Genomic DNA, 15,872 nt, shown 5'->3' on the forward strand with positions numbered 1-15,872 from the left:
GCCCACCCCAGGCAGACTTGTTTTGTTTTCCCAGGACACAGGACCCAAAACCCTTTGGAATGCAGATTTTTATTGAGTGCTTACCAGGTGCCAAATACTGAACTTAGCACCGCACTCACCTTATTCTCTTTAAGCCTCGGAACAGCCCTGTTAGATGATTTTATGGTCGCCATTTTAGAGGTCAGGAAGCCGAGGCCCAGAGAGGCTTAGAAACCTGTCCGGGGTCACACAGTGAGTCGGGGCAGAATGGGACTTTGAGTCTTTCAATTTGAAGAAAAAGACATGGGGCTTTAGCTCCATGTGTGTTAGCTCCAAATTCAGGACCGTTCTTGCCTTTGCTAATGAGAAGAGTGAGAGAAGGCTTGAGCTGGAACTTAATGGGAGTTACCAAAAGCTCAAAAGAGGAAGGGGAAAAAGCCACTTACAAAGGCGGAGTGGGGGAGCGTTCTGATCTCAGGGATTCATATAAGAAGGCTTTGGTTTCTGGCTGGCAGAAACCAAAGGGAGTAGTGGGTCTGCCCTGAAAGCAAATGGGGTTCTAGGCTGAATTAACAGAGGTATTACACCCAGAACAAGGAAGGGGATGTTCTTATACTGGCCTGTGCTGGTCAGTTCACACCCAGAGAAGCATGGGTGTCCTAGTGATCAGCAACATTGGAAGCTGGGCAGTTGGAGGAAGCCAGACTGAGGGGCCCTGGGCCCCTGACTAGAAGGGACAGAGAAGGGCAGGCCTTTTCTGTTGGGGAAGGGAGGAGATTCTGCTCCGTGTCAGGAAGAAGCTTCCACTGTAAATGGATGTACTAGTCATCCATCTAGTAAATCTCAGTGGGAATTTCAGCTTCCGATATGAGCTGAGATTTACTAGATCCGTCCTTTTCGAGCCTTTCAAAGTCACAACAAACCCAGAACACAGAGGATCCCTGCAGTACAGGATGGCATTTCTCAGAGCGGAGGACGGCTGGCTCCGAGGCCCTGGCTGCCCCAGGCTTAGGACTTGGGAAAGTCTGGATTGGACGAACTTGTATGTGCTTGTTCCCGTGCTGAGACCTTCCTGCCTTGTCTTCCTTAATTTTCTCAGCACCTCTCTGAAGTGTAGGGGCTGATTCTTTGTTTTAGAACTGTGATAACTGACGGCCCAGCGTCACATCCCCTGCAGGATGAGATGGAAATCCAGGTCGGTCCCCCTGTGAGACCTGTGGCCTTGGCATTTCCCTTCATAGTCCCCCTGGGTGACTTCTACCCTCTGCTTCCGTTCAGGGATTTCCCGGAGACATTGGCCCCCCTGGGGACAACGGCCAGGAAGGCATGAAGGTGAGTCCCTGCCCAGGGGAGCTCCGGCTGACGAGGATGACAACTGTTTGGAAACCATGGGCCTGCTTGCAAGCCAGCAGGAGTCTTGCCAGCCTGTGATGAAGATGGAGGTGCTGCCTCTGAGACCCCTTTTTGTTCCCTTCTCACCAGGGTAAGCCTGGAGCTCGAGGCCTGCCGGGACCCCGTGGGCAGCTGGGGCCAGAGGTGAGACCGTCTGGCCCTGCCCCCTGCCCATCCCTCCCAGCTCCCAGCCTGCTCTCTCCTGGGTCCTGGAGTCCTTAGATGAGGGCCAGGGCCCCTCAGTCAGGAGACACAGGGCCCAGGGCCGCCTCAGGCTTGCCCTCCAGCCCTGCCCCGTGACCTTTCCAGGGTCCTTCTCTGCCCCGGACTGACTGGCGGGTCACTCCCACCACGGCAACCCCATTGCCCTGGGGTTTTCTCTCTCGGAGCCACCGCCACTGCTTCTGCTCACAGCAGCACAGTTTATTGGGGTATTGATATGGGAGGGAAGGAATCGTCAGCTCACGTGAGGTCCTGAATCTCAGGGGAATAAAGACACTACGTCGGGTCCCATGGTTAGTGGCAGGCAGCATTAGGATTCCAACCCAGGTCTGCTGAACCCAAAGCCCATGGCATAGACCCTGTAACTTCTGGGCTCCTGGGGGCCGCCTCCGGCCTCCCCAGAGAATGACAAGACTTGTGCAGCTAGTAAGTGGCAGAGTGAAGATGTGCTGATTGACTCATTCATGATGAAGGGGATTGACAAGTTCTCTGGGCCTGTTGGAGCACCAGGTGGAGGGCTGTTGGATGCCTCAGGGGCTGGTCCCAGGTTTTTCCCGTGCACGAGGCCCTCCACTGCACACCTTGGCCTCAGGCCTCAGGCCTCAGGTCCCCCATGACACACAGCCCTGGGTGAGGGTGCAGGAGGCCCAGACTCACCACGACCACAGGCAGGCATCTGGCTGACATGGGTGCCTTCTCAGGCTGGTTCCGGGTCTGGCATGCCATACGGGCCAGTCTGGAGGCTGCCTGAGCCTGTGGGAGGGCCTGAGGCATCTCCACGGGCGGGAAGCTGGAAGGAGGGTAGGAGGGAAAGACGGCACCAGCCCCGTGCTTCCGTCTACACTCACGTTACCACGTTACCACTCATATGCCTGCCACTTGCTCATGTCTTCATTGATTCACCTGTTCACTCATACATTCATTCGGTCCTCCATCTCTTCCCTCTCTTGTGCCCGCCTCCCAGCCTTCATGCACCACACACCCACTAGACCCTGGGCACACTCATCCTGAGTGATGTCGGGGGCATGGCTTCAAAAAAGAATGAGACATCGTGGCTCTCCTCCAGGAACTCAACTTAGGCTACTCATCAGAGTTTAGTATGATCCTCTCTGCCCTGCACCCTTTTACAGGTGGGGAAACTGAGGCACAGTGAGGGTAAGTTCTTTCACCGAGTAAATGGCAGAGCTCAGAATAGAGCCTGTATCTTTGAGCTGCCGTCTGGGCTCTACTCCCACAGCATATGGTAGGGTTTGGCTCTCCTGCCCAGCACTACCACCAGCCCGAGCGAACCACATTCACGGGGCAGCTGGAGCCCCATTCACACAGAAGCCCCCATGTGGCCTGGCCTCTAGGCCTCTGCCCTGGGTGGGGCTAGGCAGGGGCCCAGGTGCACCATTTCTAGGTCCAGGAGAGCTCTCCTGTGCCCACCCCTTCCCCTCCTAACAGGTCAAGTTCTCCAAGGCAACCGCTGGGTTAACTTTCTCCTTTTTGTTCCTCTCTCGTGTCTCCCGACTCTAGGGAGATGAGGGACCCATGGGGCCACCGGGGGCCCCTGGCTTGGAGGTGAGTGTTGCTGGCTCGGGGGAGGTGGGATTTGTCAGTGCTGAGCCAGCTGTGTGCAGGTGGGCAACATCTGGGTGGTGCACTGGAGAGAAGTTGTCAGTGAGGGCCTTGCCCCCCCCCCCAGGGATGGAGCTAGGACAGACCCCAGAGGAGAGAGACAAGGGGCAGGAAACTGTTCTTGCGCACCTACTGTGTGCTGGTGCTTTGCGCATCCATTTCCGTCCATTTGATTCTCCTGTGAGAGAGACAGTGCCTTTCTTAGTTTCATTCAAGGCCCTCAAGGCTCAAAGAGCGAAGGGCTTAGCCCAGTATCTCGTAGCCAGGAAGCGAGGATGCCCTGCCTGGAAACTGACTCTGCATTCTATCTTCTGCTCCAAGTGGGCTTCCAGAAAGAAGGTGTATGTCCTGCCCCACCTTCAGTCACGATTGCATAAATTGGCAGGTTGTGGACTTTTGGTCTCAGGACCTCTTTACATGCTTAAAAATGATTGAGGACCCAAAATGCTTTTCTTTGTGTAGGTTACATCGATATGAGTACTTAAAACTGAGAAACTTTGGATCAATTCATTCAAAACTAATAACAAACCCGTTTCATGTTAACAAAAGTCATCATTTTTAAAAAAAAAAATAGCTATATTTTCCAAAGCAAAATCATCTAATGAAAAGAGTGGCATTGTTTTACATATTTTGCAAATCTCTTTAACGTCTGGCTTAATAGGAGTCAGCTGGATTCTCCAGTCTGCCTCTGCGTTCCATCTGTGGTTGATACCACGTGTCGTGTAGCCTCTGGAAAACTCCACTTACATTCATGAAAATGAGTGACACGGGCAAATGACAGCTTAATATTCTTATGAAAATAGTTTTGACCTCCAGTGAAATCTCCAGGGAAAGGGTCTCAGGGACCCCCAGAGGGCCCCAGACCGCACCTTGAGGACCACTGGTATAAACTCTCCATTCCCCCTGTGTCCCTTCTTTTTCCTCACTCCTTGAAATCAGGTTTCATCATCCCCATTAGCAAACAGGACCAGCCAGGGAAGGGGGACTTCCCAAGGTCACACAGCTGTAGACCCTCCCTGCCTCCCCAAGGACAGTTGGCAGCCTAGAGACATAGGGGCTCTGCATCCCTGCCCCCTCCTGGCTTCTCTCACTCACCTCTCCCTGTTGCAGGGTCAACCCGGCAGAAAGGGGTTTCCTGGAAGACCTGGCCCGGATGGCTTGAAGGTGAGGGGACCTGGAAGTGACTGGGCAGGGAGGAGAGAACGCCTGGGGAAGAGAGGAGAGAGGGGGAGCCAACCTGTGAGGCCCTAGAATGACCCCTGAATCCCTGGCCTGTTGTGAAAAAGGGAGGAAATGGTCCCCGTTTATCACAAAGCATGTATGGCTAACGGAGAGGAAACAATGGACAGAACCTCAGTGTCTCCCAGTGGGGCAGCGTTCGAGCAATGGGGTACAATGTAGCCACCAAAGATGGCGCGCTGGAAGATTTTACAAGACGGAAAAATGCCTGTGCATTGCAGGGGGCGATGGCGGGGGTGTAGGAAGCAGATCACATAGCGGAAGAGTGCATTATGAGCCGGTGGCAGGGGCTGGTTACACTTGTTCCCGAAGGCTCAGAGCAAAGGCTGGAATGTGGACGGGGGTTATCTCTGGGTGGCGGGATTACAGGAGATCTCCATTTTCTTCTCTGGGCTTCTGTATTTTCCCCATCACGTACCATAAGCATGCGTTTCATTTATTAACAGTTCTTTTAAAGTTATCAAAAAAGAACTGGCCCCAGTAGGAGAGTGTGACCCTCAACACATGGGCAGCTTAATGCCCTTCCAGGCACTCCCTTTGAAGAGGCTGGATTTCCCCAGCCGTCCTGGGCAGGGATCACTGGGCCAAGTTTACAGCTGGGCCAAGCGCACAGAGGGTGAGGGCAGAGCTGGGGGACCCAGGCTGTCCATGTCCCCTCCCCTCAGGGGAAATGGCCCCCGTGTCTGTGTCTGTCTGGCCCCTCTGCGGGTCCCAAGTGTGAGGTCTGGGGGAGGAGTTGGGGTGGAGGCTGAGGCTCGAGCGGGATCTCAACGCACCGCATCCAATTGTAAACCAAACTCCTGGCTGGTCCAAGCTCACGTCCTGCCCTCTGAGGTCTCGGCCTTTCTCCCTCAGACACCCGCTGTCTTTCTGTAGTGGGAGCAGTGACGTAGCCTGGGTGGATTTATCCCGTGGGTCTGCTCACCAGTGTGGCTACGGCTGCAGAAGAAGCAGGAGCCGTCCCAGCAGACGGACGAGGCTGCGAATGGCCACCTGGTATGAGAGCTGGAAATAGCCTTGGAGACAAGAGTCTGATTTTCCTTATTTGTAGCTGGGGACGCCAAGCCCAGAGCAGAGACGAGACCCACCAGAGTCACTTGTGAGCTGGTGGCAGAGCTCTGGTGGGTTAGGTCCAGTACTCAGGCGCCCTGACTCCCCAGTTCCCTGCGCGTCCTGCGGTGGGGCAGCCTGGTGCAGTAGGAATGGGGATTTCCATCAGTCAGACCAAAGTTCCAATTCTAGCCCTGCTTCCGGCTCACTGTGTGACCTCCAGAAGGTCACTTCACCTCTCTGAGCTTCAGTTTCTATCTCCACAAAATGGGTTGATGAAGGGCCCAAATGAGATACAGATCTCGTGCCAAGTAATCTGCCCAGGGCCACTCTGAGGGAATGGTGACTGGGGTCATCCCTGGGGCCAGAGGTTCTGTCCCAGTATCCCTTGACCCTGCCACTTGTTTGGAGTCTCCAAGGCCGGACTCTGGAGTTGAGTTTCCTGGTCCATCCCCACCGGTGGGGACTAAGGCCACTCAACTGGGGTGTCCCCCAGGAGGCCTAGACTCCTGTCACCCATGCCAAGTGACCCTCCGCTGTTTCTCTGCAGGGAGAACCAGGCAATCCCGGACGGCCGGGGCCCGTGGGTGAGCAGGTGAGTCACCACTGTCTTGGAGCACATCGGCTCCCTTTACTGAGCGCTTACACTGTGGGAAGCACACACACGCACCTCATTCATTCCCCATCCCAGCTGGAGAGGTAGGTTCGCTCATCTTCCCCTTTCATTGACACGGACAGACTCTGGCTCTGAGGGAGGTGAGGTCACTGAATGAGAAAGCCATGAATCTCAGTCACAGCGGTCACGCCCCACGCCCTGATTCTGCAGATGCTCTGGGGGCATTCGCCCAAAGACATTACGTGACTTTGCTCCCAGAACGTGAAAAGTGGAAAAGCCCTTCACGGTCGCTGTTCGTGCTCAATTTAACGGGGAAGCTTGAAGACCAGAGAAGCAGAGCCACTTGGCAGGGACTCTTGGTCCAGGCATCCCTAAATTATAAAGAAGATGAAATTCAAACCAGTGGGTCTGGATAGTTGGGAAGTCGGGTCAGGGTCTGAAGAGCAGAGGAGGTGACAAGTGGTCATTGAGAAGGAGGTCCAGGGCCCTCGGTGCTGGAGGCTGCTGGGTGGATGGCCGGCCTCCGTCCCCCCTCTGCAGCCCCGTGCCTCCTGAAAGCATCACCTCTGGGCTTGTAGGCCGGGTTGGAAGGTAGCAGTCTCCTCCACTCCTTTAAAGGAGGACCCCACCTTCTGAACCCTGTGAGGAGCTGCCTCAGGCTGGAAGGAGCAATGAGGCTGGGGACCCAGAAGAATTTGTCTCCACCGAGAAACACCATCAATGGCGTGAGAGTCACACGCACGATGAGCTTCCTCACCAGGCCTGCAACATCTGTTGGGGGGAAGAAAGGAACTAAAGCAGGGGGAGGACTGGATTTTTGAAACCTTTCCAGTGTTATTCGAGTGTATTCTGTGGGAAGCCTGGGAGATTGGAAGGGCGGCCGTGGCCTGGATGTATTTCCTCATTGGAAAAAAACAGGCAATACGTTCAGCAAATTTAATTTCATAGTTATGCTCATGGTAGGGCCCTCGGGAAATAGATACTCAGAATCCTAAGATGGCAGGACACGAAGAGTCCTTAGAAATCACTCTATCCTGGGGTCCTAACCTTTTTTGTGCCTTGGACCCCTTTGGCAGGCTGGTGAAGGCCATGGACTCCTTCTCAGAACAGAGAACTTTTAAATGCATAAAATACAAAACAAAGGACTACAAAGGAAATCAATTATATTGAAATACAAATGTGACAGTACGTTAAAATGTGATCTCCGCAAAGATCTGTTTCTTTATTCTTGCATTAAATAACGAGATCTAACGGCGGGGTCCAGTCATGACCTCAATTTTGAAGTGGTGACAGGCCTTACTGATACATTTTGAACTCTGTGCAGCAGTGACGGTGATGTGACATGTAAATATCTGTGACCATTACAGGTGCTGTGGGTGTGTTGCCTACACTCATATTTGGTAAATTTCAACTAGGTTGGTGAAAATAAAAGTTGTAGTTTTTCCCATTCAAGTTTATGGACCACCTCCGCCCCCCGCCTCCTGAAATCCGTCCGTGGAGCCTTACGGGGACCCTAGGTGAAGAACCCCTGGATCCTGGTCCACGTTGGCAGGCTGGGATTCATGGAGGAGAATGGGCTTGACTTAGATGACCAAGTAAGGTGGTGGCAAAGCTGGGGCAGGAGGAGTGGCAACTTGCTCAGTAGAGCCCTCAGCTAGCTGCCCGGCTGGCTGAGCAGGAAAGAGAGACCCGTCTGAGCCATGAGGCAGGAGCCCAGTGGCTGCCATTAGGCACGCGGGGTACCATGCCTGCTGTTCCCTCGGCCCCCTCCCGAGGTGGGAAGGAGCAGGCATTTCCTGTTCATGGCAGAATCAGAGGATCCCCAGGAAAGAGTATAAGGACCTCCTTATAACCACAGTGTCTGCTGCATTTATCAGGTACCTGTTAGGTGCCAGGCTCTGTGCCAAACACTTGCCTTACCATCCCCGGCAGTTCCTCCAGCCACCCCATGACAGTCGGTAGTATTGGCCCCGTTTTGCAGATGAGGAAACCAAGGCTCTGAGAAGTTAAATAACTTGCCCGAGATCTCCCAGGCGGTAACATAACCGTCAGAGCCCAAGTTGACACTCAGGCCTGCTGGATTCCCATGACCTGCCCTGAAGAGTCTAGAAAACCCTTGACCTGAGCTCTTGCGGTTTTCCAACAGCTAGTTAGAATGCAGCCAGCCTGCTGGGCCCTGTCCCAGGTGCTGGATGCACAAAGATAATTACAAGGCATGAGCGTTGCCTTTAAGAAGCTCTGTCCAGGGGGAAACCAGCCCTCTCAACACCTAACCCTGAGATGTCTAGTCCAGCAGAGGACCCACGACTGTCTTGTTCCCAACTGCATCTCCAGCACCCAGCAGAGTCATATGAGAGCAGGGAGGGAGGGAGAAAAACCCCCACAGTCGACAACAGGCCTTTATCTGTAGACTGCATAAGGACCGGGCCAGCCTCCCCCCCCACACCGGGGACTCAGATCCTGTCTGTGCCATGCCCACTGCAGGTGACAATGTTGCCTCCCCCCCGCGTGCCCTCTTGCCAGCTGACAGGAGCCAACTGTGCCCACAGCTGTCAGAGCTGCTTCTGCACCAGCCCTGCCAGGTGGAAGCCCTGGGCCTTGGGGACGGGCTTCCCTGGACCAGCCTCAGCTCCACCCGCGGGACAGGGTGCCAGGATGTTCCGGGACAGTGCCCCAGTGGGGACAGGGTGTCCTGGGATGGGGGTGGGGAATGGGCTGTATGGCCCTTATTCATGAGGATCCCATTTGGTTTCTTCATTGAAGTTTATGACCTGCCTGCCTTCCAGGACCCAACAACTCATAAATTTAAAGTAGCTATGAAATTTCTGTTTCTCTGGGCCAGCTGGGCAGGGGCCTCTTAACAGAGCAGCTTTTATTCCCTTTACTCGGCATCCTCTAAATGTCTGACTGCTCCCTTGTTGGGAGCGCAGGCCTCTGTCTTAACCCCGTGCCCTTTTAAAATAAATTAGAATAGGATGGGAGGGATACTTGGTTATTTTCTGTGACTTATTAGCCATGATCTCATACCTTGAACCTCACCCCTCTCACCTCATACTTCAACCCCGAAGGGTCTGTGAACTCAGGGAACTAGGCCCCTGTGTATGGTGATAGTGTCGGAGTGCCAGGCAGATCTGTGCCCTGCTCATGGCCACACGCGTTGGAGTGACTGACAGGTGCATGGGCTTCGGAGCCACACAGACCAGAGTTGACTCCTAGGCTGCAGCCACGAGACACACACAGTCCCGGTCCGAGCTGCCACTTTAAAACTGTCTCTGAGCCCCGCAGAGCTGACCCTTTGGAACCGGATGCTTTTTCTTCACTCTGGTTGCCTGGGTGGGCCAGCTTCACTGCCTGAGTGTACAACTTCGGGTTTGTTTCTGATCAGGTTCAAGGTCTCGTTTCTTTCTGGATACAGTTTGGGGACAGGGAGCACGTTTTATGGGGCAAAGGCACTCGTCCCTCAGTCTTCCCGAATTCTCCCAGAAACCCTTGGCTACAAACCTGGGCTCTTCCAAAGCCACTTTTGCAGCCCTGAACCACACTAGACCCCCATCTGCTGGAATTCTCCTTAGCAGAGAAGAGAGTGGGGTCTGGGCTGGGAATCGCCTGCCTTCCAGGGTTACTCCTCTAACTACGCCTGTCGCCCTCACTGAGGATGAGCCAGTCACCTGCTCCTGGCGGCAGCGAGGCCTGCAGCCACCTAGAAGAATCCTGGAACACAGAAGCCAGTTATCACCCAGTGGAGTTAAAACAGAGCAACAGGAACCACAGTGTGTGTGTGTGTGTGTGTGTGTGTGTGTGTTCTTTCAGAAAGGAGAGGAAGCCTTTCACAAGACAGTAAAAAGGCCTTCACTTCCCAGATTTCAATCAGGTCTTTTTGGCAAGGGCTGTTAGGGTGTTTCTTCTATCCCCGCCAACAGGTTTGTTTCTCTCTTTGAAACAGCCCCAGAGCCCCGAAAGATGGGGACAGATTTCTCATAGGCAGGCCTCTTCCCAGCACCGCTGAAGGACCTTCCCCTGCCCTGCCCCGCTACTCCCCTATCCCACCCCCTCCCCAAAGGTGGCTGCCTCCCAGCTTCTGGCGCGGGAAGAATGTGTGGCTCTCCCAGGGATGCTGGCAGCAGCCCCACCGCTTGGCTCCAAAATCAGAACCATCTGGTGGAGCGAAGGAAGTCAGGACAGTGCCCAGAGAGAGGCAACTCTCTCCTCGGTGGCAGCCCCACGCCGGCTGGGTTACCCGGCACGGGGCAGGAGACACGGGGAGACAGCTCCGGTGGAAGAGAGATGTGGGCGAGTTGCCTTTGAAACTCAGCACATCTCTGAATTCACGTTGCTTCCTTCTTTCTCTTGCTTTTATACACATTTCTTATAGGGACTTCTGGGATTCATTGGTCTGGTCGGGGAGCCAGGAATCATGGGAGAAAAGGTAAGTCGTGTTGGTGGGCATATCTAAGCAAATAGAGCTTGTGTTTTGAAATTTTTAAAAGGTGAAGGGGCCGGTTGCCCTGGGGGTGTCAGACCTCCCTCCCTGGCCTCTCCTCGCTTCCCTGGCCTTCCAGACCCTCAAAGAGCCATTGTTCCGTGTCCCAGCATCCCCTGGGGCTTCCGCCATGTCCTCCTGCCAGCATCCTCAAGCACAGTTAGATGTCTGTGTGACAGCCATCTACGTGGTCTGGGCCGCTCACAGCTGCGCGCTGGCACTGCGTGGGGCTGGCAACAGAAGGAGGCAGAGTCATCTTTCAAAAAAGGAGCCCAGTTCTTTAGTTGGCCTTGTTAATGCCAGCAGCTTTGTTTTATAGACCAGATAACCAAGGCTCCAATAGGGGAGGTGACTTGCTCAAGGTGACCCAGATAGGAAGTGGCAGAGCTGGGATTTGAACCACATTCAGTTTCCATGGCCACACTTTGCCCCACGTTGGCTCCCAGCCCATAGCTTGTGGCTTCCCATTTCCCATGGGCCTTGAGGGGAAGGTTTATCTGATTCCCCAGGAAGGCGACCTACGGGAGTTGATATTATTCCCATTGGATAGATGGAAAGACTGAGGTCCTAATCTGGCCCCACCTAGCTTCCCAGGCTCATCCCGTGCCTCCCTCTTACCATTCCCTGTGTCCCAGACCTTCTGGTCACCTTCTCCTCCTCCTTCTCTTTCTCCTCTTCTTCCTCTTATTTTTTTAAATTTAACATCTTTCTGAAGTAATTATATTCACAGGAAGTTGCAAAAAATAGCACAGAAAGGCCCTGTGTAACCTTCACCCTGTTGCCTCCATGGTAACATCTTTGATAACTTCAGTGCAATATCAAAGCCATCTCTGGCCTTCTTTTGTTGCTCGAATGTTCCATGTCTCTCCTCACCTGCAAACCATTACCCATGCCGTTCCCCTGGCCAGGTACACCCTTCCCATCCCCCTATCTTTGCCTAGATGACTCTCAGTTATCCTTCAGCATTCTGAGGGAAGCCTTCCCCACCACACCCCTGCACTCGGGGGGTCAAATCCCCTAGTGAAACACCTGAGCACCAAGACCCCCTCCCTCCCTTCACTCACCCCAGTTTGCATCTGTTTTGGTGATTTGTGTCAGTCTCCTCGTAACACTCTGTCTCACTCCGTGTGAGCAAGGTCTGTCTGTTTCTACCCACCATCGTGTCTTCAGGGTCTAGCATATCATGCCAGGCACATAGTAGATGCTCAAGAAACGTTTGCTGGCTGTGCAGATACAAGAAAGAGGGCTTCACACAAATAGAGGCAGGATCCAAACCCAGAGCCGCTGCCTTCCGGCCATAGCTCTGTCTGCTACACCTGCCATCCCTGCCCGATCTGTCTGGATTGGTCAAGAGAGACTAAGTTGCCTCTCTGATGCTCCAGCATCTCATCTGGGTTGGAGCAGGGGGTGGGGAGAATAAAAGAAATGCCCTATATTGCCATCCCTGCCTTAGCAAGCCCAGCCCAGGGGATGCCAGGCCTAATGAGGACCACAGAACGTGGGCCAGGATCAAAGGGGATGACATGTTTAGCACATCCTTGATCTGGACCAGCCCTGCCCAAGGGAAGCCCACCGTGTGTGTGGCACACCACAGTGGGTGCTGAGGCCTCCTAGGACTTGCTGGGGTTCTTGGCTTCCGCTGACTGAAATCTCAGGACTCCCCCCTCCCCCTGTCACCACCCTGGGTGATGTGGCTATAGACCTTGGACAAGTCCCTGCACCTACCTAGTCTCTGGAGTGCCCTCTGCACCCTCCCCCCATAGAGCCACCCCACTGCCGTGACATCCCTGAATTGCTGTCTCCATCACAGGGTGACCGGGGCATGATGGGACCCCCAGGCGCGCCCGGACCCAAGGGGTCGATGGTAAGGAGCAAGTCTGCATCCCCTTGCCCTCTCCTGTCACAGCCGCGGTGACAGCTCTGCTCTCCTCTGCCTGCGTCCGCGTACCCAAGGCGTTCACGACGACCGGCTCCTTTACATTCCAGGAGGCCCTGGGCTGGGGCTGAGCCGCGGCCGAGGCAGTACTGCAGAAGGAAGAGGCACCTTCCAGAGCTGATTCCTTCTTTTTCATCTCTTTCTTGGTAGGGTCATCCTGGAACTCCAGGTGGTGTTGGGACCCCCGGAGAGCCTGGACCTATGGTAAGCAAAGCCCTCATGTTCCCTGAGCTCAAACCCACTGTCGAGTCATGGTGAAGAGTCCAGGTCTCAAAGTCAGACAGACCGGGAATCCCAGCTCCCCAACTCCCCGGCTGTATTGTCAGGGCAGATCATTGAACTCTGCACCTAAATTTTGCTCATATGAAAAATAGATGAAATAATCATGGTCATGATAGTGTGACTGCACGGGCGAAACGAAACCAGGCGGCTAATGTTCATTACACAGGGATGGTCATTGCAAGGGAGTGTCATGGTCATCGGCACCTCTGTTGCTTTGTTCATGCACTCAGGAAATACTGTGTCCCATGTGCCGCTCCAGGAGCTGCCGTCAGCAAGGCAGAACGCTGTCCCTGCCCTTTAGGAGCTCGTATTCTGGTGTGGCGGAGAGAGAAGCCAGTAAATACGTGACAGCTGCTATGGAGAAAGCAGGGAAGAAAGTGGGAACTGAAGGGCCAAGGATACGGGGCTCCTGGGCTTCTCATGATGACAGGCACCAGGGATATCCCTGAGGATCCCAAGGCGGGGAGGTGGGAGAGGCGGGGGGCTGGGGGGGGTGTGGCCAGGAGCACCCAGATTCAGGGGTCCCTCCTACTCCCCCGAGGGTGAGGTAGGGTTGGGGGCTGGGTGGCTCTCACCCTGAGCACATGGAGCTTCTGGCCCCTCCACCTCTGCTGGTGGAGGACGGAGGGAATTGGGGCAGGGCACTCACTTGGGCCAAGTCTGAGGCTCAAGGCTGGGAGCCCACTCTGGGGCGAGGGGATGGGGGGTGGGCTTCAGGCAGGTGGAAAGGGTATGGTGGGAGGGGGACCGGCACAGGCAGGATCCCGGGGCAAGCCTGGAGGGTGATGAGTTCAGGTGCCTTCACAGGCTAGACTGAGGGGCTCCCTGGGGTCTGAGGAAGGAAGAAACGGGAACCTTCGATGGTTTGAATCCAAGGGAAGTGCGTCCACACCAGTTCTCTGAGCCACTTAGGGAAGCAAGGCCAACTCAGTTCCCAAACTTTTCTGTGCACCTGCCGCATGCTGTGCCCATGCTCAGTCCTGGAGTTGCAAAAATGATACAAAATAGATCCTGCTCTTAAGATTCTCACTGTCTAGTCCTCTCACTCATTAACAGACTTTTACTGAGCACCTACTATGTGCCAGACAGTGCTAGGTGCCCAGGGTAGGGCCGAAGCCAGAGAACAAGGATGCTAGGGGTCTATCATCCAATTCTAGCTGTGCCCCCAGACCTCAGCCTCCCTGAGCCTCCCTCTAGGCTTTCTTCCTCCCATGTCCAACCTCCTCCCCATTCCATTTCCTCAGTGCTTCCATCTGTTCAATGGTTTGGCTCCGACTTAGTGAAATCAAACAGTGAGCTGCCGTTTTCAGATCCCAAGGTTGCCATTGACCCTCCTCTGTTGCACTGTGGGGCTGGGCCCTTGGATCTCTTGGGGCTCCTTTCGGACAGCCAGCTGCCCCCAGTGCCACTGGGGAAGCAGGATAGCATGGAGGTCCAGAAAGCTTCAGAATCAGACACATGTGAGTCAAATTCTGGCTCTCCCTTTACTAGCTGTGTGATGGTTGGCAACATTTATAGCATCTCTGAGCCTCAGTTTCCCCATCTGAGTCAGCATAATACCCCCTTCATCATGAGATTGTTGTGAGAAATGAATGATACCGTGCATGATGCAATGCTTAGCAAACTACCTGCATATACTAAGTGCTTAATGAATGGTAACAATAATAATTACTATTACTATTTGTTAGATATGATAATTACCACTATTATTAGTAAGACTGTTACTATGAAAGTGACATTTCTAATGATACCGTTCACGTCTGATTGGCATTTTCCACTTTTCCAATCACTTTAACATCCATGTTCTCCTACAGTCCACTGAGGTCAGCCAAGGTTATTATCTCCATTATTTGGAGGGGAACAGTCAGGTCCTGGGACCACCAGTTTCTGACCTCCTCTCCCTTTGAGAGAGCTGACAGCAACCCTTTACTGAGGACCTTCCAGGTCATTTCATCTTCCTAGCAACTCTAGGAGTCAGGGACTCTTCTTATACCCATTTTATAGATGATGAAACTGAGGCCCGAAGAGTTTAAGTCACTTGCCAAAGGTCACAGAATTAGTAGGTGGCAGAGTCAGGGTTTGAACCTAGTTCTCTGGTGGAACAGTGTGCTCTTTTAAGCACTCTACGCTGCTGCCTCTGAGTTGAGACTTGGCTCCTGAAATTTCCCAGTGACGCATTGCATGCCTTCTGCAGTCTGAGATCCCTCTATAAAATGGTCCATTCTCACCCAGTCGTCATGTTCTCCCTCACCCGGGAGTCAGATCTGTCTTTTTAGGGGGCCAAGCCCGGGTCCACACCCTGCTTGCTCTGCTGACAAGGGGTCAGGTTGGGACCCAGCGCCTCACATCAGCCCTTTAGCAGTTGAAAGGTCTGTGCCCCCTGAGGCCCTGGGAAGAGAGAAATGGGAGCAGAAAGAGGAGTTTTTCCCGAGGCCCCAAACTGAGCTGGGCCTCTCCCTGGTATTCGGAGGGGGGGATGAGGCCGTCTTTTCTTGTAAAAGGAGCACGCCCAGTCTGAGAATCCCGCGGAGCTGGGAGGCTCCTGCAGCTGTTGGAGGGGTCCTTGGCCAGCCATGCGGCTAAGACGCAGCTTGACGTGTGTAGCTGGGGGCTGGAACCTGGGGAGAGAAACCAGGCAGCGAGGCGGCCTGCTTCCTCTCTTCACCTTCTTTCTCTCCCTTCCTATCCTCTGTCCTCTTCAGTCCTTCCCTTAATTCCTGTCATCGGCCCGCCCTGGGCCAGGTGCTGGGAATTCAAAGAACAAAACCAGCCCTGTTTTTTCTTTCCCTCCCTCCCTGTCTCTTCTTGTCATTCCTTCACCAAACTGAGATAACCCTGGCAGGGGGCGTCTTCCCCGGGCCAGGCCCTGCTCCCTTCTCTTTGCCTCCCCCACCGACTTCTCCACCCAACCTCTCCCCCTCCCCCCTCCACACGTGCTTCCTGCTCCCCCCACCCCACTTCAGGGCTCTGGTCTGGTTCTGCCCTCTCTTACCCTCCCTGGCTCTTCCTGCCCTGGGCAGACCCTTCTGGATGCTTGCAGGTAATATTCAAGGTCA

The 15,872-nt window shown here is 54.2% G+C and overlaps 1 protein-coding gene across 2 annotated transcripts in view; it reads left to right on the forward strand.

The window, feature by feature from the left end:
• Positions 1–15,872, forward strand: part of COL27A1 (collagen type XXVII alpha 1 chain) — a 143,830-nt gene that overhangs the window by 77,677 nt on the left and 50,281 nt on the right. For both annotated transcript variants that reach the window (XR_007477910.1, XM_004269304.4), the window contains exons 20-27: positions 1,258–1,311; positions 1,462–1,515; positions 3,112–3,156; positions 4,324–4,377; positions 6,053–6,097; positions 10,491–10,544; positions 12,409–12,462; positions 12,685–12,738. Coding sequence is in view for 1 of the 2 variants with exons in the window: in XM_004269304.4 (XP_004269352.2) it covers positions 1,258–1,311; positions 1,462–1,515; positions 3,112–3,156; positions 4,324–4,377; positions 6,053–6,097; positions 10,491–10,544; positions 12,409–12,462; positions 12,685–12,738 (414 nt within the window). In the remaining variant the exon portion in view is untranslated. The remainder of the gene's footprint in view (positions 1–1,257; positions 1,312–1,461; positions 1,516–3,111; positions 3,157–4,323; positions 4,378–6,052; positions 6,098–10,490; positions 10,545–12,408; positions 12,463–12,684; positions 12,739–15,872) is intronic.

The sequence above is a fragment of the Orcinus orca genome, chromosome 6 (assembly GCF_937001465.1).
Source record: "Orcinus orca chromosome 6, mOrcOrc1.1, whole genome shotgun sequence".
NCBI lineage: Eukaryota > Metazoa > Chordata > Mammalia > Artiodactyla > Delphinidae > Orcinus > Orcinus orca.